General features: G+C 37.0%; 1 protein-coding gene across 2 annotated transcripts; it reads left to right on the top strand.

Annotated features, from left to right (window-relative positions):
• Positions 1-6147: 6147 nt before the first annotated feature.
• On the top strand, positions 6148-26998 carry LOC307137148 (uncharacterized protein). 2 transcript variants are annotated; one of them, XM_079834635.1, is made up of 9 exons: positions 6148-6615; positions 6722-6988; positions 8114-8428; positions 12438-12585; positions 14719-14836; positions 16044-16085; positions 16219-16260; positions 21667-21898; positions 25679-26998. In XM_079834635.1, the coding sequence occupies exons 3-9, from the start codon at positions 8257-8259 to the stop codon at positions 25903-25905; spliced, it is 981 nt and encodes a 326-aa protein (XP_079690761.1). In that variant the 5' UTR covers positions 6148-6615; positions 6722-6988; positions 8114-8256; the 3' UTR covers positions 25906-26998. The 2 variants fall into 2 exon arrangements, with proteins under 2 accessions (XP_079690761.1, XP_079690762.1); XM_079834636.1 differs by lacking the exon at positions 6148-6615 and having other exon boundaries at positions 6713-6988.
• Positions 26999-27354: the final 356 nt, after the last annotated feature.

Below are 27354 nucleotides of genomic sequence, written 5' to 3'. Positions count from 1 at the left end.
TTTCCCTTAATAGAAATTCTGAAGCACAAAATCACATCAGCCAACTCACATAATGACACACGATAGAACCTTTATCAATTATATTTTCACATAAACAGAATCGCTATACAGGTAATAAACATTTAGGCCTAGCTAACATGTAAAATTATTTTTCACATGAAATGTTGCAGGTATGTAACAAAGTATTTATCATAATGCATTTTAAATAACAAACGTACATTTCAGAAAGATGTCGGTGCTGCTGCTGTTCATAAATACCAGTAGTGACATTGTACAATGAGGACGTTGTCATGTCGCTGGAAACAGAGCCATCAGTGTCTCAATGTGTGGTGAGCCAAGGACCTTACCAGAGCCCCAATTCACAATTATACTGATTCACAACCTATAGGGAGCTGATTGAGACGCACCCTAAATTTATGACATTTTGACCATAGGTGATGATTTCAACAAACTAATAATATACCAACAAGGCATGACGGCAATGACGCCTACCAAGGCTGCATCCCAGTACACCTATTTATATGACGCACTTCCTTTGGGAAAGTACACACTTTTAGGGGGCAGCAAGATTAATAAGACATCACATGTCATATAATTGTCTTGAAACCACAGATTTCATTATTGTTTAGTTGGTGCATCCTGTCACTGTTACAGTTAACATCCTGACATTTCTTTTTTTGCCACCCTTCATTTATTATTCATCATTTCAATTTCCCCCATCCTACAATGCTTTGTATTGGAGAGACAAGAAACAGCAGCATGTCACTTAACTGTCAGGACGCTTGACATATCTCTTTATCGTTTTAGATTCCCATGTTGTCAGACATAATGATATAATAACAGAAGGGTACACATACTTTTTCTTAAATGTACAATGAAACTAACCATATTACTGCAATTAAATAGTATAACTATTCAATAAAACAAAATAAAAAATGTTCCATGTTTAATATCTGTTGCACACTTTTCCTTGAAGGCGTTTAAGAAACATAAGTGCATCCACAATGAGCAAAAATGTTCATAAAGCATCCAATTAAGATTATTAATCATTCAAACCCTTTAATAGCAGCATTTCTGTTCCCAGTGAAAAGGGAGCAGCTGGTGTTCACCACTTAATGAACTAATTAGTGTCTTTGTCTGACCTTGCAAGAACAAAGTAGTTTTTCTTTTTTATAGCATTAAACCATTAAAGGTGAAATTTGTGATTTCTGCACCACTAGCGTCAACAAACGGAACTGCCAAAATATTGACTGGTTTTCTGGACACTCTTCCCACCTTCCATTGTTCTGAAAATGCAATTGAATACACACGATCACCTTTATACCTAGCACTTTCAAATTTGAAAAAAAAAAAAAAAAAAAAAACATCTGGTTACAATTACTCGAAGAAACATTATAGTTTTTGTACTACAACATTAATTACATAGTTAAAAAATGAATTCTAAAAATCTAAAAGTAGTGACTTATTAACTCGTATTGGTGAAAAGAAGTTACTGATATGCATCAAATTCCATGTTCAAGTTTAATGCTATCAATCTAAGTGAAACCCTCATTTTTGTAACAGATAAATACTAATTTGGTTGTAGTAATAATAACTAAAAAAATATATACTGAACAGCTCTTTGGATTACTTTATTATGATTGTAAAAAACATTGAGTGGTCAAGTATTTCCATAAAATGACCACCAAACTTCTCTTATGCATCACCGTCTTTACATATGACTAAACAATTTGCTAGATATATTTAAATCATATACATTTTACTTTATCACAGTAGATATTTTCCACAACCTTTATTATAATTACTTTATTTTAAATGTAATTTTTATGTATACAATTTCCAGAAGGAAACTATTAACAACAAACCAATAATGTAAATAATTGTGTATGTTTGTATTATCATACCTTTTATATAAACTAACTACAAATAATACAGTAAAACAATAAAAAATAAATAAAAAGCATATTTATGCATTATAATTGACTGGGAAAATCAGCCAATCACAGCCACTTGGAGGCACTGTTCCTTTGAGTTTTCAACTGCATTTGAGTTTTCACTGTACAGCACTTTAACACAGTCTTCTTCTAAAACTTTACCCATATTGCTGTAGGATTTGAACACTATTTAATCTAATCATAATTGTATTTTAATTGTTATATTGTATATATTATTTTCTCACCCGAATACTGCATCTCTTTGCCTCCGACAAAACACCACTGATAAAAAAAGTGCTGTAAAATGAAACTCACCTGAAACAAACGTGTACTTAACCCCTCTTATAAAACAGCGAACCTGTTTAAGATAAGTACCCAGACTCTCCATTTAGAGGCATTAGCAAACTAATAATAAAAAGATACTTCCGTATTCCAGAGCAGTCAGGATAATGCCCATAGACAGTAAAAGATGCCGCGTTTTGCATTTTTAGCTAACCTTCGAGGTTAGCACGTTTTTGTGGTGCCATTAGCCAATCAGCGTTGTCTAAACGTCACCTAGCCGTGGTGTCATTGGTCACGTGGCATTTAGGTTCAGGTGATTGGTTTAAAAACCCGGGCTGCAGAACTCAACTAGTCCATGTCGCTTAATTCGCGTCCTGCACCTGCTGAGCAAGTGCGACTGAGATGAAAGGGAATGCAAGGAGCTTTTTAAAGGTATTGCATAAACACCATATTGATATTTGGTAAGGCCCCAGAATTAATCGTAAAAAACACAACTGTTGCCGCGAAGACCGTCAAATGTTCGTGGCGCAGTCTTAGGGTTGTTTTAAGTTTTACCTCTTCGCGGATGCGAAGACTGGTAGCTTTAATTTTGCATTGTTTTACTTTGCTATGGCAATTGTAACACCCATGAAATAACGTTAACGTTACACAGCTTCACTGATGATAATGTCGAATGCGCGCGGACAGTCTGACTGATTATAATGCCATCATAAATGTTGCCTTCAAGTGCTATCGGAACTATCGTACGAGCTTCCTAGGGGTGTGCCGTAAACTTTAAACACAGAACTACTGTTGTGTCAGGTATGATTGTTTTAGTTTTTCCCCCAAAACAGCTAGATCGTCTTTTCTTGTAATTAATGTAGCGCATAATTACATACACGAGTAATCATTTGAAGCGTATTGTATGTTTTATACACAGCGAAAATAGCCTGCATTTGACCGAGATGATACAGAATCGGCAGAATCTGGATAGCACCGTAAATGTTTATGGTTGTCAGTGCATCTGACACTACATATCATTTTGGTTTTAATACGATTTTTCCAATAAATAGGCAAGAATACACCTGGTGTCCTCCACGATTCATTCCGACAACAAAGCACTTGAATACAACACGACTTCTGAAGTGGGAAGTAGGAAATTTCCTAAAGCACGTGAAAGCAGCAAGTCACAATGCTTGCTAATGCTATATAGTTAATTTAAAGATTGAATAAGTTTAGTTTTTTTGTTAAAACATCGTTTTTGTTAATTGACATAAAGCTAAAATATAAATAAGTATTATATGAAAATTAGAAAATGTCATGGGAACTGACCTTTTAGACATTTAAAAAATAATAAAAATGACAAACAATACAAATTATTACTCAAATTTATAATCTTAATAAACATGGTATATAAATAATAACAGAAAACAGTGCAATTTCAAACACTTTTTAGGACACTTTTCCCCCGGTTTCACAGACAAGGCTTAAATAGTCCCAGACTAAAATGCATGTTTGAGCTGTTGCAACTTGCACCGACAAATCTTAAAAATATGTCAGGAACATTGTTTTGTCTCAAGATGCACACCTGTAATGTTTTTTTTTCTTCTATGGCACGTTTAGAAAAGCTACTTAAATGTTCTAATTGAACTAAGGCTTAATCTAAGCCCTGTCTGTGAAACTGGGCCTTGAAGTTCTGTTTGTTTTCATTATGGTTCTCATTAATTTCAAAGTATCAAGATGTTTAGCCCAAGTGCCTCATATGAGTCAGTACTAGTGACCTACTTCTGTGTTAAAGAACTGATGGGTGTGGTTCTTTCATCAAGAAGCAAGTTTTGGGTTATCTGTCCTGAGCACAAGCCTTGTCTGGTTTAGTCCTGTCTTTAGTAATTTGCTCCTTCATATTGAGCCAGCCATAGTCTCTATTTAGTCTCTTAACTTTTCATGTAGCCGACATTCTGTGTGAACTATACTTTAAACAAAGTATTTGAACTTTTGAAAGAATCTACAGCATATTTGTCTTATTTCTAAACATCTGTCCTTCTTGGAAACAGCAAAATAGTGTCTGTGCTTCAGTCTTGAGTGTCTTAAGGAGCAGATCAACAATGTGAACAAGCCTGAATTATAATATCCACACTGGATGGACTGAACATTTAAACTCACTGCCTGAATGTCTCTTTCAGACGGCTAATAAAGTCCCTTTGACAGTCATTCAGTTTTTCTCATCTGAAAGATGCGCCATCTGTTGGCTGAATATTGTCAATAATTTAAAATAAGCTAATTTGGCCAGATGTTTAATAGTCTTTAACTTTTCATTTCTGTAATTATCCCAACATTATCTAAAGCACCTTAAATTTCTGATTTCTAGACCCGATTAATGTGTCCCTGTTAATGTTTATAATAAAATGTAAGTAATTATATTAAAATTGTTATTTATTTATATTAAAGTCTGATTATTTGTTGATGCATAATCAGCACATAGCATGTTTTTAGTAGCTATTCAATATTAATTTTGTTGTTCTTGTGATATAAGTAATTTGCTCCTGAAAATACAGTAATCTTTTACTACACAACTGGATTCCACATAAGTTTCAGATAATTGTTTCCATTCAATGAATTCCACTCAGATATTGTTTCAAAGGGATGGATGGTTGACCTTGTAAATAACAGTCCAACAGTCCAAAACATTAATATCCGAGCTGAATCTTAAGTGTGGTTCATCTGAAATGTCAATAACAACATTTCAAAGAACATTGGAAAACAATCACTAAAGATGTAACCGTAACTCTTAAAAATTGCACAAATGGATGCCAACATATTTTTGGATGAAATGTATAAACAAACATTGTCAACAAAGCTACACTCAAAAATTGAAGCCCTTTAATAAAAGTTCAATTCATAATAAAATTTTCATCAAATTGAACTGAATAATCCTTATTTTAATTGAATAACTGAACAATCCGTAATCAATTATTTCATTAAAATACATGAGGATTATATAATTCATTTTGATGAAATTTTACTATTAATTGAAATGCATAAATCTTTTAAATGAATAAAAAGCTTCACCAATATAGTAGATGTTTACATAAAAAGAGATTTTCAGGTGTGTAAAAAAAAGAAAAGAAAAAAGGTCTACATTTATGATAACCTCACTGACCTTCTAAATTGAGGTCCCAATGAGGAAATAAGCTTATAAATCATACAGAATGAGTTTTTTTGAAAATGTAAAAATGAAGAAAGTCTTCTGTGATGGGTAGTTTTTACAGTATAAAAACGTGCGTGCGTGCGTGCGTGCGTGCGTGCGTGCGTGCGTGTGTGTGCGTGTGCAGTATAAAAACCATTACAGCTATGGAGAGTCCCCACAGAGAAAGTAAACCGTGTGTGTAAAATTTGTTAAGACTGTCCTTTTTTCGATCTGAATGGAACTGCAATTGAATCTAAGCACTTGAGGGGAAGTTTTTTTTTTATGACTGTGTTACTACTCTCACACATATTTTGTGACTTTAGTGCATGTATGCATGTATGTATTTTATATATATATAAATATATTATATTTTAATCTTGACATGTCCCTATAAAATGTTCTTATTTTGAAAAGATCAGTGTAATGATTCTTCAGAATTTCTCCTTCTGTGTTTTACAGAAATAAGTCGTACAAATTTAGAATAACATGAGGGTGAGTAACTTATGACAGAATTTCCCTTTATTGGGTAACTATCCTTTTAACATTAACATTGTCCATTCATAACAGACCATTCGTCCAAAACCAGTAGATGGCGCTGTTGATTTACCTTCAGTATTGAAACCGTGACGAAGCAAAGGCAAGCCTGCCTTTTCTTTTTTCAGAAGAAAATCTTCTTATTTAGGGTACATGCAGTACTTGCAGATAAAGCCGTCATCTGCAAGATGCCCAATAAGAACTGAGAGAGAAGAATGGGATTAAAAACAAGGACTGGCTGGATGCATGTCAAATATGACCGGAAGTTTATGTGACCAAAAAATCAGTGATTATATATTTATATTATTTGAATTTTTTTCAATTAACCGAAGGTATCACTGTACCGTTTAATAAAATCGATAAAGATAACAACCCTCGGGCGCCCTCTGGTGTGTGGTTAGAGTAAAGCATCTACTGCGTATTGCAAAGCTTAGCGTGTTTTGTACATGATTAGCGTTTTTTTTTGTTGCATTTTTAAACGAACATACTTTTAGCTTATACATCAAATGTCATTCCTGTATGTTAACTTGCAGTAAACTATTTTTTTTTCTTCTTAAGGAAATAACTTCAGTAGAAGTTCTGCTGATTCAGAAGCCTTTGTGTAATTACTGGTAAAATTTCAGAGAATGGGAAGTGTTATTTTTCAGCATAAGGATGCTGAGTAATGTGAACATGAACTCATCCTCTTGAGCCTTGTTTGTAAGTTCCTTTTCTCAAGAGTGAAGTTCTGTGTCATTTTCTCTTCTTCTCCTTTTAGCCGCCCCTCCTCCTCTCTCCCAAAATCTCTCCCGTCTCTGTTAAACAGGATGCTGCTACTTCGTTTGCGGTGCCAACAGCTGAGGTCTGCTTCCTGAGTTTCCCTCCAGCCTAAGAGAGTTACAGAAACGGAAAGGAAGTGTGTGTTTGTGCGAAGGCAAGGGACCGTGTGTAATGTACGTTTGTGAGAGAGAGCAAAAGAAGAGAGAGAGAGACTATGGAATGCTGTGATGTCACCAGCTAAGTCATACACAAAGGCAAGAAGCACTCACTCTCCCTCTTACTAAAGTCTGCCGTGGAGCGTCCGCACCCAGCTGTGAGTACATTTTACTTCACACAGGCTCTTTTTCTTCTCTTTCCAACTTTCTGCTAGCCACCATATTTCTCTACGTTTCGAGACAATACATGCAGTCTATGAAATGTGTAGGCAGGCATACTTCATCTGTTTTGTCACAGTTGCTGTTGTTGTGGTACCTTTTTTTTTTCTGAGGGGGGGGGGGGCTCAGACTTTTTGTGGTTGTAGACTCCTGCTTTCTTTCTTAAAGAGAACATGGCATACTAGTTCAGTTGTGGCTAAAATAAGACAATGTTAAAATAAAGCAGAAGTATATTGTGAAAGGAAGGGGGAGCTGCTGACAACAGAAGTAAACTTTCGTTCCTGAGGAATCCCACAGTCAGGCCTAAAAAGAGCTGGGGAACCATGTGTCGGAGTAAAAAGTTTACCTAGGACCCCCAAATATGAGTATTACCCCTTACTAAAATACAAAGGCTTCTACGTATTTTGATGTGTAAAAAAAATGGTTTATACTGTGTCAGGGAAAAAAACCCTGTAATATCAGCATTATATGAAAGCTGTTTGTTTTATTTAAAATATTCTTTAAAATAAAACTAATATTATTATTTTAAAACTACTTTGTGTTATGTTGATAGTGTATCTTTGTCTACCTATTGTTAAAGTCATTTTGCATGTTGATAATAATAATTATAATAATAATAATAATGATAATAATAAACAGTCTTGTTTTTATGTTCTATTGTTAAAAGCTATGACTAGATACAATTATTAAATAATTATAGAACTATAAAATAATCATAACTAATGTTATGATTTCTGACCAGTCTTTAGAAATGGATCATTGTGTAAATTATATAAATTCTACATTTGGGAGGAAAATGCATTGAACTAAAAAAAAATTTTTTTAAATAAAATTGTGTTAAGGGATTTTTTTTATTTATTTAGCTATTAAAAAGGCATTTAAATAAACAATTAAATAAAAATAATGTATTTTTTTTTTTAGAAAGAAAGAGAACACTTATTGGCATACTCTTCATTTAACATAACACACAAAGTCTAAAACCGCACAGGAAGAGAAACGGCAAACAAACTATTAAAGATATCAGATTGCTTCCAGATGTTGTAACCTGTCATTCCTTGTGACAGCGTGTCCAGTTGATGGCTGCTGATGAGATGAGAGCGTGTGTGTGGTGAACAGGACCGAGCTGGGCTTCATCATCTTTACCACCCTCATCCTCAGGACTGTTGCTGAATCTCAGGATCTATTCGGGTGCACCACACACACGGCCATGCTGCAGCAGATCTTGAATGATATGTACATCGACCCGGATGTGCTGGACGCTCTGAACGACGAGCAGAAGAAGACGCTCTTCCTGAAGATGCGCGAGGAGCAGGTGCGTCGCTGGAAAGAGCGTGAGGAGAAGCTGGAGAGGGAACCACTCAAAACCAAACCAAAGACAGGTGGGCACTGGGTTAATATTGCACATGTTCAGTCTAAAATTGATCTGTGCATCTTATTGAAGTGAGTTCTCTGAGAAATACAATTGATTGCATTTACAAATTTTTGAATAGATTTAGTTCTCAAAACTATTAATCAGATGTGTTTATCTTTAATGAGTGCTACAAGATTTCCTCTGTATATCTGCTCCCGGATAAGATCATAGGCACATTTAATTAATGACCTTCATCTTTCTGAAGTTAAAGTTCTTATGCATCATGGTCATACGGCCATTCGTCAGGATATGTCTAGAGCAAGGCTTTAGAACATCTTGAGGTTTGAATGTGGAACCTTTGAATTGCTAGTGCAGATCTTTAATCAGTGCGTTTGCTGTTCCCACATCTGTTAGCCACAGCAAGCTGAAAACATCATTCCAGGCCAGTCTGCTCTTGCTTTTTATTGCTGGCTTTAAATGACTTAATATGGTCTGGATCTTAATGTGGCACATGACTCAGTCAGGACAGAATAGCTGAGCTGATAAAACACGGTTCACTACTGTGATACTGCAGACTCCATGGGAAAACCGAATAGGCTCGTAGAGGTGGACGCAGATGTTTGGACAACAGAAATAGCTTTGAAGCACAAGAGTAAATGTGTTTGATGAGATGAGAGCTCATTGATGCGTCCACTGGGAACATCTATGTCACTGACAGACACAAGACCAGACAAGTTTACAATCTTTTGACTGAGCAGGAAACAAATTGCATGAGCAATATCAACAGAAGCTGATATTTGCTAAAGTAGCTCCACAGTGTGACAGAGAAACACCCTAAACATCTGGTCAAACTATTTACAACATGGGGATTTCCTCCTCGGTTTCACCACTTCTTAACACTCGAGGGTCTCAGACGTCACACATACGGGACTTCCGCGAGGAGGACAACTGTCTAAAACTGGCTAGGAGGGAGGACACGGTTGAGATATGAGAGGAATGCCTCTGAGAGATAGAGGGTATCTGTAAAATGGCAAAAGAGTTGGAGAGCTGTGAACAAGCAAACAAAAGAATGAAATATGAAACTTTAAGTTACACTTGAGTTTAAACTGGTTAGACGTACAGTGAGCGTATGGAATCTGGCATATCAGCTTTGTTAACTTTCATGGACTTTAAAAGTCAACTGAAAAGATCACAGATGACAGGTCTTCCTCAACTAGATTAGTCAAAGGGGTGAAACTTAAATTAGATTACAATGCAAGGAATGTTCGAAGTGAGGCTTAAGTGTCCAAAAACTTTTTGAGCCCATAGTTTAGTTATTCTCATGGGTTCATGCAGATGTTCACTGGTAAATGGACCACTGAAGCAATTTAGGTTGACGTGTGACTCCAAGAGGAAGCCGTCTTTGGCCAATAACAAAGCCGTTATTATCAGGTCCCTGAGTTGCAGACCTCAGAGGAGAACAGAGAGTCCTCTATCTCCTTGAGACCACGGCAGCTGTTCTTGCAGGTCAATGGTTTTCCCAAGGCATGTTGATACAACATCTTGACTGCTGCAGTGCAGAAACTGTTAGGAAAGTGGTTAAAATATCTAAAAGTCATTCAAGGTTCTGTCACAGTAGTACAATGCTGTAATAAAACAACACAATAAAGAGAGTCTCTGGGGGCATCCTGAACCTTGCATTAGGTGAGCTGGCTACACAAGGCAGAGGAAACACTTCTGTTACTGACCCAGTTTTTAGAGCAAGAAAGGAAATTTCAGCCATTCCCTCACACACATGACTGCCAGCAAAGCAGGAAGTATACAGGAAACGAAGGCACTCAAAACACAGAGAGGAAGAGAAAGGGAGAATGTAGGGTGGAGACAGATTGTATATTTGATTATCAATAGTTGTAAAAATGGTTATGTTTTGTCTTTTGTTGTTGTTTTTCTGCTAGTCTTACAATTTTACTCTACTTGTTACCATTCAAACATTTTGGGTTTTTGTTTTGCTTTGAAAGAAGGCAATTCACATTTTTATTCAGCAAGAATGCATTAATTTGATCAAAAGTTACAGCAAAGACACTTAATAAAATACTTATTTCCTGTCAATGCTCTTCTTAATAACAAATAACAAAAATATTAAGCTGCACAACTGTTTTCAACATTGATAATACATTTCTTCAGCAGCAAATCAGCATATTAGAATGATTTCTGAAGGATAATTTGACTCACAATATTACTGTTTTTACTGTGTTTTTGATCAAACAAATGCATGCAGACTTCTGTAACACTTTACACTAAGGTTTCATTTGTTAGCCACTTTAGTTAACATGAACTAAGAATGAACAATACTTCTAAGCATTTATTAATCTTAGTTAATGTTTAATTCAACTTTTACTAATACATTATTAAAATCAAAAGTTGTATATGTTAACATTAGTTAATGCACTATAAACTAACATAAACAATGAATGACAGTATTTCTATTAAATAACATTAACAAAGATTAATAAATACTGTAACAAAGGTATTGCTTATTGTTAGTTCAAACTAATGTTAACAAATGAGACCTTATTGTAAAGTGTTACCGAAACTTCTTTCAAAAACATTTTTTAAAAAGTCTTACGGACCCCAAACTGAACAATAGTGTATATTGTAGGAGAGATCCGGACTAGAGCATCTAAGGCTTTTAGTAAAAAGGTCTTATCCTTTAACTGCCACATAGACACATCTCGATTTATAAGATGCTATTTTGTTGTAATCACCTCCTTTGAGGCCCAATGTGGATAAATAAAGAATATAATACTACCACCAGTGTTCAATCGTCCAAGTCCAAGACCATATTTTCTATAACCAATTAAGACCAGCTCATTCGAGTCTAAATCCAAGAGCATATTTTCCGGAGGATTTGGACTTAAAGGGTTAGTTCACCCAAAAATGAATGTCATTAATTACTCACCCTCATGTTGTTCGACACCTGTACCTTTTAAGGGTCTTGAGAGTGAACCGTGCATTGTGCCAATGGAGGCCTTTCAGAGCCATCAGATTTCAACTAAAATATCTTCATTTGAGTTTCGAAGATGAACGGAGGTCTTACGGGTGTCGAACGACATGAGGGTAAGTAATTAATGACAGAATTTTCATTTTTGGGTGAACTAACCCTTTAAGAAGGACTTCAGTACGACGACTACGACGACGACGACGACTACTACTACGACTACTACTACTACTAATATTAATAAAAAAGAACAGCAGTTTGTTGACTGCTGATCAAATTTCCTTTCAATGCACTGAATGCCTAAAATGTATAAAATATATTAGTCTTGTTTAATATTTTGTAACTAACATTAGCTTTAACCTGTCCTTCAAATCAATGAGTTACTGGTAGGAATCATGAGTCTGTAGTCATTATATGTAATAAAACAAGCAAAAATATTTATCAGTCACTGAAACTGCATTGGTAGGATAACCCAAGATGTTTGAAACCCAAACACTTTTTCTACTTTGGTTTGTGTTCATTTGCACATCATTTGCACATTTAGCTCTTACGGCACTTCTAGACTGTTTGATTTGACACGTTTGTTTGGTCTTGACTGGGATCACGAACGTGTCAGTCAGGCTGTTAAACTGGAATCTTGTTGTTTTGCCAAAAGGCCTTTAAGAAGAACCAGTTCGTCATGGGAGGGTTTTCCTTATAAGAGTGACAAAAAATGGTTTGACTGGAAATAAGTCCTCTTTCTTTTGTAACTAACTTAAGAACAAATAGTGAAACTAAATTAAATTAAGGAAAGACTTGGCAAGTAGCTCATGATGAAGGAAAAAGCTCTTCAAAAAGGAATGTGTAGTGATAAAATATGATGTTTAATTTTATAGATCCAATTTTCCAACACTACTTCCTTTTACCAAAGTGAATCTTCCTATGATTAAGTGCGTTCAGGATACATTAAAATATGTAAATGATGATTATTCAACTAAGCTTGTTGCATTTCAACTATTACTGCTTAATGGTACAAACCACTAAGTTTCGCTCTCTTCTTTTCCCCCGTTCTCTTTGTAAGCTCATAGCAAGAGTGTCAGTTGGCTGCTGGGACGAGATGGCGACATACAGGTCATTGTCATCGGAGAGATGGATGAATTCAAAACCTCCAAGATCATCTATTCAGGGTTTGGAGAGAGAAAAACTGCCAGCGTCCTCAACAATTCACAGTATGGACACAACTTCAGTTTAAACACTGACAAAAACACTGGGGCCTGGTTTCACAGACGGGGCTTAAAGTCCTCATGAAATCAAAATCGATCTTATTTACTTTGTTAGCCCACATTACAGGTCTTAGGGTGAACAATTAATCCGTGCAAGTTAACACACATAAAAAAATTGTTTGCCGTGGTAATCTTTAATCAAAATCTGAAAAGTAACTTCCGTCCTTGAATGGCGTTCCCTTTCCGATGACGACTATGCGACGGATTGGGTTTGAATATCCTTAACCACTCCCCTCCAACCGTTAGTCTGCTATGAGCGTGAGATGGAGAGGAGGAGCGCTGAAGTGAAACCCTGCCCTCTATTCAATATTCCGTTTCGCTTGGAAATACGTCACAGCACTGAAATAAAATCAGTTGCAACTTCCGGTTCACTGGGACTTTAAATTGTGTTGGCCTTAGTTCAATTACGACATTTAAGTAGCGTTTATAAACATGCGGGACAAAACTATGGCAGTGTTGCATGTTGCTTTCAATTGAAATAGTTCAAGCATGCATTTTAGTCTTTGACTAGGCTTGAGCCTTATCTGTGAAACCGGGCATCAATGTACATCTACACCTTGAATAAAAAACAATTATTTTTAATGCATAAAGGTCCACGTGAAACTGCCTCTCATATGATCTTTGGCCCCCAAGCCCATGGAATTTGAACACATGTAGAGTTTAGTTTGATGGTATATAATGCCGAAACACAGATCGGATCAGTTTATTGTACCTTCTCCTTGCAGAATCTGAAATGTTTAAAATGTTTTTATGATGCAGTTTGTCATTTAATATATCATTTGTCAGTAGAAAATCAGTTAGAGAATTTGTTTTGCAAGAAATCTCTTCTACTCAACAAGGCTGTTTATTTAATCAAAAAATACAGTAAAAAGATATGAAATGTATTGCAATTTTAAAAAACGTATTTGTTTTAATATATTTTTTCATGTAATTTATTCCTATGATGGCAAAGCTGAATTTTCTGCATCACAAGCTATGTTTCCATCCAAAGTTGCGAATATAATTTATGCGCAAAAATGCAATATCGCATAAAACATTTGCAAATAAAGCACCGTTTCCATCCAGTAAGTCGAAGAGAACATAATCGTCACTTCCTGATAAACTGCCGCAAAAAAAATCACTAAGAAACATAGGAGACGCCTCCATATATAGTCTTTTTCGTATATAATAAATTATTTGCGTCTCAAAGAAACTCGTGCGTCTCAATAAACGTGTTGTCATGCTTTCAGAGGCAGATTCTGCTGTTTGGGAACGCAGTCATTTAATACAGTTCTAGGAGGGAAATATACCGAGCATCTTTGACAACAGACTTCTGAAAGACCAAAACAGCATCTCGGATGTTTTGCAAACAAGATTTTTCCACTGGTTAGTACAGTTATTCTGTTACATCGCGAAAGTCACATGATTGAAGTCAAGGAATTTATTCGGTAAATGCGTTTCCATCGTAGTTTATGCGCATGATTTCGTATCGGATAGAAAATGTATCCGACTCAAACGAGCGCATACATTTTTAATGCGCATTTTTAGAATTTATGCGCATCTTGGCGTTTCAATTCAGCATTTTTTGATGCGATATCCTAAAATGCGCATAAAAATAGGTGGATGGAAACATAGCTACTGTCTTCAGTGTCACATGCTCCTTGAGAAATCATTCTAATATGACGATTTGGTGCCCAAGAAACATTTGTTTTTCTTATCAATGCTCTATATATTCACTGTTTCCACAAAAATATTAAGTTCAAAACAACAGCATTTATTAATAATAGTATCTTTCACTTTTGATTAATGTAATGCATCCTTGCAGAATAAGCGTTTAATTTCTTTCAAAGAAAAAAATCTTCCTGACCCCAAACTTTTGAACAGTAAAAATGGTAAGATCGTGGTTTAGTTTCATTCCTCTTATTTTTTCCTAAACAAATACAAAACAGAATCTGCATAGGGTCTATAAACATGAGGGGAAAATACTTATGAGCAAAACTGTAAATGAATCTTAAGAGTGTGTTATCATGAAAAGTTGTTTGCTTGTGAAGGGCGTTGATTCATTTGTTGTGCTTCCACGTGTCTTGTCATGTATTCAAGCAACCAGCCCGGCACTTTGAAGAGCAACTTGACAAACCGAACATCAGCGGAGCCTGTACGATCAGGACGAGAGAACCTTCCTCCTAAAGCGCATTCAGGAGTTCAGCTGAACTTTAAGGTGTGTTCACATGCAGGTGTTTGTTTACCTCCACATTCGCTCAACTCTTAAATTGGTGCCACTGTGTATTCATGCGGCTGTGTGTGCCGAGTGTGTGTGTAGGTGACCTTCCTGTTGCCGCCATTAATCTCGGACACAGCCGAGGGGCAGCGAGACGGACTTTCTCCACAGGGAGAGTCATCGTTCAACAGCCAAATAAATCACAACCTCCATCTCTCCCTCTTTTTGTGCCTTCCTTTCCCCTTTCCTCTTTTCATTCCCTTCTCTCCTCCATTATTCCTTTTCATCCTTTCAAAAAAAACCTCCCACACACACGCACCCACCCACCTCTCCATCTCTCAGGCACAACAACTCTCTCATTGCTTGGTTCTTTATGGCTCCATCCCTCTGCTCATGCATCAATATGTCTGTCTATGTGTGGCCAGTTGATGTCCAAGAGATTTTGAACTGACAGACAGTCCAACTTATGCAGTAACACTGTGTCCTTACCAAGAATGATGCGACAAGTTTCCAACCATGTGAATTTGCTGTGCGACGTCAATAAAACGTATTTGAATTGATATTTAATACACAGTTATGAAGAGCATGATTTTTGGACCAATTAGATTTCAGAGTGGGCGGGGCTACATAACAATACTGTAGAAATGGGTGGACGTGAATAATTTTTATTTATTTTTTTCTCTCACATGTAGGTTAGAATACAGTGTGAAAAATGTTGTGATGTCACCTTTTAATTTATATATGTGTGTGTATTATATCATGGTCATGATCTCAGTGTTTTACAATTGTCTGTCCAGGTTTTTCACTTAATATGTGGAGATTTCACCACCTTCTCTTTCCTGTTATACTAAAGTGGGTGGTGGTGGTGGTGGGGGGTTTGCACTAGGGTTTCCATGGCAACAACGTGTGCAGTGAACACACTCCTGGGAGGAGATGTACTGGCCAGTATCACCACACTATGATCCTCTACTTGCTAAACACAAACATCTGTCCCTGTACCTCGACACATGTGGCTCACTGTTGCCAATTAGTGAAGGACTGTATGATAGTCACAGAAACACCAGCCCAAACCCACGTGAGGGCTTTCAGATTTTGAATGGATCCTGAAGTAGACAGGCGAATATTAATATTATGTCAGCTTTTGATAAAATTACATGTAGAAGTATGAAAGAGTTTTGCTCCGTCTCAAGTCTTCTTGTTTTCACAGGACAACGGTGACAAAGAGTTAAGGACTCTGCCGCCTCCACAGGTGAGTTTTGGTATTGCCGCAGATATGGTGTTCAGCAATGAGTGAGATGTTTTGTCACGAGGAGACTTAAAAATGAGTGAAATCTTTGTTTGTTTTTTAAACATTTTCTAAATGCCTTCTCCTAATCCTGCAGATGCCAGTAAATGAAGAAAAGCCATCAGACTCTTTAGATCATGTAAGTACCATGTTTCATTCACACTGCCATTCAGTGGGATCAGTAAGATTTTTTTGTTTTGTTTTGGGAAAAAAATCTCTTATGCTCACCAAGGCTGCCTTTTATTTAATAAGAAAGAAGTACAGTAAAAACAGTATTACAGTTTAAAATAATAGTTTTCTGTTTGAATATATTTTCAAATGTAATTTATTCCTGTGATGCAAAGCTGAATTTTCAGCATCATTACTCCAGTCTTTAGTGTCACATGATCCTTCAGAAATCATTCTAATATGCTGATTTGATGTTCAATAAACATTTCTGATTATTATCAATGTTGAAAATAGTGATGCACTTTTTTCAGGATTTTATGATGAATAGAAATGTCAATTTTTTTTAAAATCTTTAATGGAAAGCTTTTGTAACATTATACACTACCTTTTCAGTTTTTTAAAAAGAAATGAATACATTTATTCAGCAATGGTGCATTACATTAATCAAAAGCGACCGTAAAGACATTTATAATGTTGCAAAAGATTTCTGTTCTTTTGAACTTTCTATTCATCAAAGAATCCTGAAAAAAAAAATGCACAAATGTTTTAATATTGATGATAATCAGAAATGTTTCTTGATCAGCAAATCAGCATATTAGAATGAATTCTCAAGGATCATGTGACACTGAAGACTGCAGTAATGATGCTGAAAATTCAACTTTGCCATCACCGAAATTAGATTTTAAAATATATTAAAATAGAAAACGTGTATTTTAAATTGTAATATTTCACTTTTTTTTTTTCAACTGTATTTTGGATCAAATAAATGCAGTCTTTGTGAGCATAAGAGACTTCTTTCAAAAACATAAATTCTTACTGATCCCAAACTTTTGATGTTTGGTAGAGTTGTTTTTAAAGACGCATACCTTTCTCTTTACAAAAAAAAAACCATAATAGTAACAAACCTTTTTTTGTTGGACACTATCATGGTATGTACAGATAAAATACCATGGTATTACCAATGAGGGAAAATGTTTAATAATTTTTTTCTTTCATTCTTTTTCTCTCTTGGATTAAAGCAGGTATAACAGTTGAGTTGTTCACAATTCCAAGTTATTTTTCACAATCACAGGCTCATTGGCCTGATGTGATATGCTATATGATTACAGAGAGTTTCATTCACACCAGGGGCCGCTGGAAAGTCCCAGGATCTAATGGTCACTGTTTTCCTTGATACTGCTGCCATTTAACACAAAGTGAAACAGCAGATCGGGATGATTTCTCTCCCAGCTTTTTATCTTTCTGCCTTTTTCTATCTGAGAAAAGGCTTCTCAAACAAAAACAAAAAAAACACAAATTTATAATAATTCTGAAATATTCCATTAAAAAAATAAGTGTTCCATTTTGATCTCATGGTGACTAAAATGAGTAAGAAATATTTATTCTGCACCATTGTGTGCTAATTAAGAAATGATAGTTATACCTTTTTATTTCATTTAGTTACATTTATTTAATGATTTATTTTTCAGTGTCCTTACATGTTACATGTACTTACCATAGTAATAACATTAAATTATGCATAATTACATGCAACTCAACCTAATCCTACCCTAACCCTATAGTAAGTGCATGTAGTTAATTAATATTACTCAGTTACAATGTATTTATATATTTAGGTACTATGACACATTAAAATAAAGTGTAACCTAATTTTCTATTAATTTCGTTATGCTGGTAATCTAATCTGTGATGTAAAATAAATTTTTAACCATCCTGATAATATCGTAAAATAAAAAATGGGTCAGTGTGTGTGTGTGTGTGTGTGTGTACAGTACACTAACACAGACACAATCTAATTTTGTCACGTCACCCTCTTGCTGTGTAAACATGGTGTCGGTGCAAAGGAATGTCCTCCCCAGAATGTCGGTGGTCTCTTCAGGCACACCGCTATGAGTAGAGGGGGGTTGAGGTCAGAGCAGCTGTCCTTGTGCTCTCATCTTGAGATCCTTTTACCCTCAGCTGTCGCTCTCTGCCACTCCGATCACACCTGTTTCAGGCTCTTGACCTTTCCACCCCCCCCCCAACAGCTGAACACGACATGCGCTTTAAACACAGTCTCAGACGAGTGTGCAAGCTTGAATCTAAATCTACTTTCGTCCAAGTTTCATGTCCTGTAATTAATATTCATGAGCAGATAATAAGTGTCCCTCCCAGTTTTTTTTTTAATCATTCCTACACAGAGGAATAAAACTTAAAATCTAAAACGCATGTAAGCCTGTAATTGATTGGGTTTTATAAAACATGTATTACATGATGTGAGGCATATATTTTAGGTCATCTGAAATGCAGACTGAGAAGGAACGCTGAGGGAGATAATGGAGTATTGCTCTCAGTATGTGGCCTGTGTGTGTGTGTGTGTGTGTATGCTCTGCAGGAGGACCTGAGAGAGCCCAGGGGCTGATTTGGGTCCCCGAGTTCTTCAAGAGCAGATGGTTGATAAAGTTGATCAGGGAATTAAAGCGGGCGAGACGGCGCGCCTGTCAGTCACAGATGGATGGGATTGTGGGACTGTCCCTTAGGGTTTAGGCAGAGACCTCTCTTTCCCTTTTTTTTCCATTTCCCTCCCTCTTTTCACCACAGATTTATTCTTCAATATCCACAAACCCCTGGGCAGGGCAAGTCCTCACACATCACGCGTTTCTTGTTCCATCATATGCGTGTGTAAACACTGTCTGTGCTTGTTACAGTCCAGGGGTCCATTCTTCGTACCTCGCTTAATACATCGGAGATGATTTGACAGATCCCAGATCTTCTAATCGTGATCACTGATCTCTGGCTAATTTGGTTCTTCAAATGAGTTTGCGGATTGGATTAAAATATCTGGATTCAGTTATCTAAGATTACTGCGCGTTCATGTGTTCCCTGAAGAGGGCAGATGCATCGATACTCAAAACCACGATCAGCAATGCAGCGATTGGCTGGCGGCAAGACAGCAACGTAATGACATCATATAATTAAAAAAGCCACCTGGCAAATAAAAAAAAACAACAACGAATTTCTGGACCTTTATAAGGAAACAGCCAAGCGACCAAAACAACATAAGTTATAATAGATAAATGAAATGTGTGTTTTCTTTTGTTTGTTTTTTACATGATTCCCAATTATTTATATTCACGATTTTTATAGTATTTGTACACCCTTTACATGTTTATTTCAATGTTCTAATTGGCAATTAATTTAATTCAATTTGAAGCAGATTTGTTACATGACCGCATTCATTTAAGTTTCTTAAGAGTCAAGATCAAGTTCTCTGCATCTCTGCCCTGTATAATATTATTATAATATTATTTAAAAAAAAAAATTATATTATTGGTTTTTATTTAAAATTAGTATTGCCCCTTGGTTCAGTAAGGAACTCTTGTTATAAAGTATCAGTGATTGGGACAAGTTTTAAGTATCAACGGCACTTAAAAAGATGCTATTTAATCCTGTTTACATGAAATAAGCCTGTGGCCCGTTCTTCGTACGTCGTTAACTCAGTTAGCTGGATTTGATTGTTGACGATTTGACATGATCTCGGATTGTTTGGTTCTTCGAAGCTCATCCTGGACTTGCTGTCATAGTAACAGGTCCGTAAGCTTAAACCTGCTCATGTGCAGGCTTATTTCATGTATACAGGATTAGATTGCATCTTGAGGTGATACTTAAAATCTGTCCCAGCCACTGCTACTTTATTACAAGAGTTCATTACTGAACCAGGGGCAATAATAATAATTTTAAATAATAATAAAAAAGTGTATATTGTATATGTATATGAGAATGTATAATACTATAGACACTTGATTGAGCGATTTATTTGTGATGGAATAATTACTTTATATAATTTTGTTTTTATTGGTTTACACATGTTGTACAGTTACTCAGAGCCGTGCATTAATTTAAGTGATCACAGATATTCTGGGAGTGGCTTGATGCAGCGCAAGAGATGCAGATCATTGGATCTTGACCCATAAGAAACTTAAATACTCTAAAGAAACGTAAAAGTCACGTTACAAATCTGCTTCAAATTGAATAAAAAATTAAATTACAACATTGAAATAAAAATGTAAAGGGTGTACAAATACTGTATAAAATCGTGAATATAAATAATTGGTAATCATGTAAAAAAAAAAAAAAAAAAACATTTATCATTTATCTATTATAACTTTTATGTTGGTTTGGTCGTTTGGCTGTTTCCTTATAAAGGTTCAGAAATTTGTGGGGGTTTGTGTAATTTGTCAAGTTTTTTGCCAGGTGGATTTTTAATTATATGATGTCATTACGTTGCTGTCTTGACGCCAGCCAATCGCTGCATTGCTGATCGTGGTTTCGAGTATCGATGCATCTGCCCTCTTCAGGGAAAACAAGAACGCGCAGTGATCTTGGATCATTTAATCCAGATATTTTAATCCAATCCGCAAATTCGTTTGAAGAACCAAATTAGCCAGAGATCAGTTATCACGATTAAAAGATCTGGGATCTGTCAAATCATCTTAGATGTATTAAGCAAGGTACGAAGAACGGGCCCCTGCTCACGAGCAGGTTTAAGCTTACGGACCTGTTGCTATGACAGCAAGTCCAGGATGAGACCCAAGCAATCCTAGATCATGCCAAATGGTCAACAATCAAATCCAGCTAACTGAGTTAGCGACGTACGAAGAACGGACCCCAGGCCTGCGATATCTGTTGTCTTTGCCATTTTGTTTTGTTTGATTTTGTTCTATTTGATTTAATATTACTTTGATTTCCTTTTTATGGTGATTTTTTTTATTTATATTTTAAATTTTTTTTTTTTTTTTTTGATCCATTTAATTTTAGGCTGTATTTTAGGTAACTTTTGGGCTACTTATATATATATATATATATTTATATATTTATATATTTATGTCAAATGAAGAGCCTGAAGAAATCTTTACATTTATCTATGGTGTTGTCTTAATGTTATTGTTCAGAGCATCTTTCATAGGTCGGGAGAGTTATGAGAAACTCATTGGATTCCTTTTGTCTTGGATATTCCACCTAACATTCTTTTGGAGACATATGAGACAAATGAGATGTTTGTTGACCTTATGTGAATACCATAGACCAGGTCATTTGATGAGATCTATTGAAATCTCTGCTCACAGTTTGTGACATTTCTGAGATCTTTTCTGAAACTTTAGAGGCGACGTGTGAATTTCTGTGGTCTGTTTCTCAGGAGAAAAATCTGAGAAACGTAAGACTTTAGCTAGAGTTTCTATTTAATCTCATAGCAGTCTACACGAAATGAACACTAGAAATTGTTGTCCTCCCTTTCCCCTATTGGATGTTTTAACATAGTGCTCTGTTTAAAACTATATCTGGATACTCAGTCCAACTTGTGCTACTTTTATAAATGGTTTATTTGTTTCTGTGGCAGGTATCCCATCAGCCTCAGGAGTCCAGAGAGGAGGCTGAGTCAGGACACTCAGAGGATGACTCAGCACTCTTGTCCTCAATTTGCTATCGGGCCCACTCGAGATCTTGCCTCCTGACACCCTCGGCTCTCAGCAGACCTGCCTATACGGACACACAGGACACGACGACCAATCAGCTGCCTGACACCTCCAGACTTCAGCCCCAAGACACTCCCAAACCACAGATCAACAGAGGTGAGAGTCTGGTGTTTATGTATACTTCCAGTCTCCCATATGTGTTTGGAAAAAGAAGAGAAATTCACACAGAGAAAGAATGTATAATTCCTTAGTCAGGGGAAATTTATGCTGATCCATCTTGTGCTAATCTGAACATAAACATGGTTTATTTGACACTGGCATCACGCTTATCTATCATGTGAATCGCTGGTTTTCCATAACTGATTCAGTGAGCTATTTCATTTCATTTTAATTGAGAAGGTTGCGGAGGGTTAAATGTGGCAAATCTTTTTACATGTTTTTGTATTGGCGATTCCCAAAAGAAGAAAATGTCCCGGTCATATTTCACATTTTCAAAAAAAGAATTAGGCCTATATTTTGAAGGAAAATAAAGCTTATTGTAGGACCATTTAAGATTATTATATATTTTTTTTACATTGGTTTTCATGACAATTAAGCACATTTTTCTCCCCAATTGTCATTTAATGCAAAACAAGAAAAGTAGAGTATTAATGTGCTCCGTTGCCTTTTAAATATGCTTTTAATTAAAAACAACTTTAAAAAGTTGTATAAGTGTTGTTTTCCTGTAATGCATCCTTATTTTCAGTGATGATTCTCATTTCCTGTTCTGTAAAGAAATTAAGGATGCATTAAAGGAATGAGTATCATAGGAAATAGTTTTTAATTGTAAAAATGTATTTTCATTCGCCTCATTTAAAAATAAATAAAAAATATATCCTAATTTATTTTTTATTTTAGGGTGATATAGGAGTCAGACATTTCTTTTCAGCCTTCACGAGTTTCATCCATTTGCTTTTGAATAAGAAACGTTCTTTTAAAAGATGGGTTACTGGAGTCTTAATGATCTAGCATGACTCTAACAATAGGAATAGAGAGGGTGAAAGGCAGAAACCTGAAAATCTCCTGACATCTTATGTCGGATTTTCTTTGGCTTCTCATTTGCTCTTCTGGTTCATCCCAAAAATATCTTGATCATCTCCTGGGTGTTTTTTTTTTTTTAATGAACATTTGTTCTGAACGTTATCCTGGTGGTGTGAACCACCTCAACAGATGTTATGACTCATTCAAAAAGCTCAACTTACGCCATCCAGTGTGTGTTATTAGGAATTACACGCAGTTCACTTCTGCGGTTTCTGTTGACTCCCCCTGCTGGACATATAAATGAACTGCAGCCTATAAAGTCCCCCTAAGATCTCACTGCCCCCACAATTACCTAGGCCAGGTAAGGCAAATAAGCACATTTTGATCTAGAATAGGACTTTCTTGTAAAAAATAAAAATCTCTAAAATACTTTGATATGCTTTTGTGTTCAACTTCGTGGGCATGTTTAATTTTGTGTGAGTGTTTAACTTTGTAGTGGGCTCCAGAGTGCGTAAGTCACGGGAATGTGTGCGAGTAGCGTGTATGTTCATCCTGGCATGTGTGTGTGAAAGCAACAGCTTCCCACAGCTGCTCGTTCCGTCTCTGCGTGCGTGTGTGTGTGCGTGTCCCTTCTCTTCACCTTCAGAGGGAAGGACACACATTCCAGCGCTGCTTCCCGACTCTGGCCCTGGGCGACGCTCGGCCGGAGCTGATAAGTGACAGGGCCCCCAGCCTCCGCTCTGCTCAACCCCCCTCCCCACCTCCCCCTGGCAGCCGTGACCCCCCCGCGGCCTGGCTCAGCGCACAGACGTGCTGCTCCGGAATTCTGCCCTCTGCCCCACTTCTAACTCCCCACCCCCCCATTCACAGAGGTGGGGGCAGTTAAAGAGATAGCGTGCTTTTAAGCGGCACTGGGCTGTCAGTGTGGCTCATCTGTTCTGTCTGCAAATGGTGACTGTGAAATTGAAAACATCCCGTTGAATGCGTTCTCGCTTTCAGAGACACGCACAGCAGTTATTGACGGGGCAAACAGAGCAGTTTTGCTGTTCGGTACGTTGCAATCAGGTGCTCGCAAGCTTTGTCACAAGTGATTGCATGGTGAGGCCGGCAGGGGCAGTTTTGGCCGGTCTGGACCGAGAGTTTGGTTTCAGCTTTTGAGGAGGGGTGATAGCTCTGTGAAAGGTCTCAGGTTCAGAGGGGTTATGGGAGGATGAAAAACGGCAAGCGGCGGCAAGCAACGAGAGAGAGAGGCGTAGTCGTTACGCTGGTGTCAGCTAACAGCAGTGTGTGTGTGTGTGTGTGTGTGTGTGTGAACTCACAGTCACGGACATGCATGCAAACACACGTGTGTGTTTGTAGGACACGGAACGGACTACTAGTGGGGCGTGGAAAATGCGGTGGAACAAACAGCTTTAGATCATGAGTGTGACTCTGAGAGTGTGTATGCGTAAGAGCGCTGTGCACGCATGAGTGTCCGCCTCAGTCGCTGGAGCCTATCCAGGGTTTCCGTGGCGACCACACAACACTGTGAGACAATCAGTGGCAGGCCCACGCAGTGCGGCGAGAGGACATTAACACAGGAACCACAGGTCAGGGGCCACAGGGAGGGAGGGAGGGAGCGGTAGAGAGAGAGAGAAAGAGGGAGGGAGGGCAGGCAGAAAGAAGATGGGGCAGAACTTGAGAAGCAAGCGACTTAGTAAGTGAATCTCATGAAACTGGGTCATATTTCATCCCAAAATAAAAAAATTAATTAAAAAAAAATATTTTGCTTTTATGTTTTTGCTTTTTTTAAACTTGTTTGTGTTTTTATTATTTAAATATTATAAATTTTCTTTTATATTTGTACTTTTTAATAGCAAAACAATGAATAGTAATTTTAAATATGCTGTTTTATTTTATTTGTTTATATATTTGAAGGACTCTTAAAATTGATTACATTACATTATTAAGATATTATTTTCCTGAATAATAAGCATGGAAAAAAACACTAATTCAGATCACGGTTTGAAAGCATAAATATGTATTTCTTTAAAAAGTAAAGTATTTATATAAGTATTATTTGTACTACCTTTTAATTTATCTTGATAATTTTTACCTTTTACATTTATGTAAAAGGTAAAAATTATAATAGTAATGTTTTATTTTTATTTTTTTTGTCATCCTGAGCTCTTATACAAGGTTAAAGAGAGAAATATAAGAAAAAAGGGCTAATATCTGCTTTTAAAGCAGTTTTTTTTTTTTTTTTTTTTTAATACCGGGAAATTCCTTTGACACAGCCACATGTGGATTTGTGTCTTTGACCAGGGTTTGTGTGTGTGTCTTTTTAGGAGAGAGTTTGTGAGGGGTAATATGTGTGCCATAGTTTGTGTGTGTAAAGGAGAAAGGGTATATGTGTTTGTGAGAGCGAGCGAAAGAGAGCGAACGCACTCACACATCTGTGTCCCCTGGGGACGTGGCTAAAAATAAGCAGCTCCTCAAGCCTTCTGGTGTCTGAGCAGCGTCTGTCTGCTCTCCGCCGCCATCCCTGCGGCCCTCCTCTCCTCATCTTCCATCCCTCCATCTCTCAATTACACACACACACACACACAGTATAACCACACACATATGCACACTCTTACGCACCCATAACCATATACACAAACACACACACCAACTACACCCAGCTGCGTCCCTGCTCTACTTCCTGCGACGACGACCTCCGGTCTGGCAGTCTGCAGCCTAGGAAAAAAAGAGCCAGAGACACTGAAAAAAGGGCAGACGAGAGTGCGAAGAGAAGTGAAAAACTGAGTGAGGGAAAAGGGCAGAAGAGAGGTGTGGTGTGGGGGAGGATGAATGTGAGAATGTTTTGAAGTTGGCACCTATAACAGTCCTTGAAGGTCAAAAGTCCTTGTCTCATCACTCTTACTCCATTTACAGGTGATTTCCGAGTGGTTGCCGCCTCTAAACGGGCATTTTCTGTGGATGTGGGGTCCGAGGTAGCCGAGGAGAACTGTTTGGGACGAGGACGGGTTGCTCAGCTCATGAAAACTTTCAGTGTGGCCAGTGAGTCCCCGCCCTCCCAAACGCCACCCCGTGCCAACAAACCTCCAATCCCGGAAAAGCCTAACCACTTGAGACTCCGCCCCTCACCCTCTCTCAGGTAATCAACAAGGGACCGACCCCTGCGCTACAATCAGGACCCCTAACCAGGGGTCGTTTTCATTGGCTACGTTGAAGGGTGCGGGTGCTTAGCCTCTCTCAGGAATTTGAATGTTTTAGTTACCAAATTAATGCAAGGTAATGTTTTTTTTCCCCCCAATATTGATGTTATTGTTTTTTATGTGGTATGAGTGATTTGTAAAAAACAAAAATTTAAAAAAATTCAGCAGGAATGAAACTCCAGTCATATTGCTACATCGCTCGAACGTTCAGTAATATTGTTGACCTGGCTGTATCACCGGACTGCACTCGGATACATATTTTCAAGTGCCTTTCTATTTTAAAGGGTCATATGAAATCTTAATTAACAGTATAAGATTGAGTTAACTCAAAAGAAAACAAAAACAAATCATGTTAAACCAAAGTTAATAATTGCATCAGTCTTGCTTCCTCAAGACATGAAGGCCAGAGCATGCGTGAAGGCTGTCAGGTTTTAGTGGGGGAAAGTCAGATTTCTGTATAAGTTGTCAAATTAGTGTTTTGTTTTTTTTGGGCCAATCGGAGGGGAGGGAGGCTAATATGTAATGCCCATATTTACTGTAAATTATAATAATTATAGCAATTAAGATGCACAGAAAGTTAATGAATTAAAATGAATACATGTATTACACTATATTTACTCAATTCACTTGAAAATTCACTGACAAAGCATTTCGGAACGGACACGATGCTGAACAGTGCCAAATATTGGCTAATTAATCAGCCTGGCTGATATATTGGTCAATCTAGAATCTGTTGCTGGTTTCTTATGTTTTTTTCTCTTTTTTATTATTATCCTATAGCCAAACCTTTACTTGGAGGTTGTTGGTCTTCTATTTAAATTTTCCATCTTTGGTAATCAGGTCAGTAGGGCAGCAGTCACCTTCATGTAAATTGTTTTCTCGCAGTCACATTTGTTTGCACTTAATGCTGTTTTTTTTTTTATGTGTTGTGATCTGGAAGAGTTTATATAATTACTCTGTATAAGGCTTGAATGTCCTGTCCACACATTCAGGATAAGTGTGGGATATTGCCTCTGTAATAAAATGATCAAACCCCCTTCTGCCTCTGGTTACAATTTCGTCCTCTGTGGCTTGACAGGCTTCAGGCTGTGTTTATGTTCAACATGTGCTTTTGACAAGCATTTACTGGAGTCATCTGAGGTCAAGTCATGTAGCCAAGAACATTTCATATCCTCTTCAATGCACATCTAGTCAGAATATATAATGCTTTTCTCTCTTCATGAAAGAGTTGACAGGGCTTACAAATTGTATAGATTGTAAATATTGCACACATCAAGAGCATTTCCGCTGCTTCTTGTAGTCTGGTTGTAGAGCGAGCTCTTCTCTTGGATGCCCTCTGCTTGCTGATCACAAAAAAAAACATTTTTAGAGAAATATGGAAAGTGACAAGCC

The sequence above is a fragment of the Gobio gobio genome (genome assembly GCF_949357685.1).
Source record: "Gobio gobio genome assembly, chromosome: 14".
Taxonomy (NCBI): domain Eukaryota; kingdom Metazoa; phylum Chordata; class Actinopteri; order Cypriniformes; family Gobionidae; genus Gobio; species Gobio gobio.
Note: the sequence above shows the minus strand (reverse complement) of the source record. Positions and strands in the feature narration are given on the sequence as shown.

What these genes read in the sequence shown, in the direction of transcription:
- LOC307137148 (XM_079834635.1), top strand. Translation starts at nt 8,257, where the DNA reads ATGCTGCAGCAGATCTTGAATGATATGTACATCGACCCGGATGTGCTG. An exon ending in CAAAACCAAACCAAAGACAG is followed by an intron (nt 8,429 to 12,437) that starts GTGGGCACTGGG and finishes TCTCTTTGTAAG; the next exon opens with CTCATAGCAAGAGTGTCAGT. An exon ending in GAGTTCAGCTGAACTTTAAG is followed by an intron (nt 14,837 to 16,043) that starts GTGTGTTCACAT and finishes TTGTTTTCACAG; the next exon opens with GACAACGGTGACAAAGAGTT.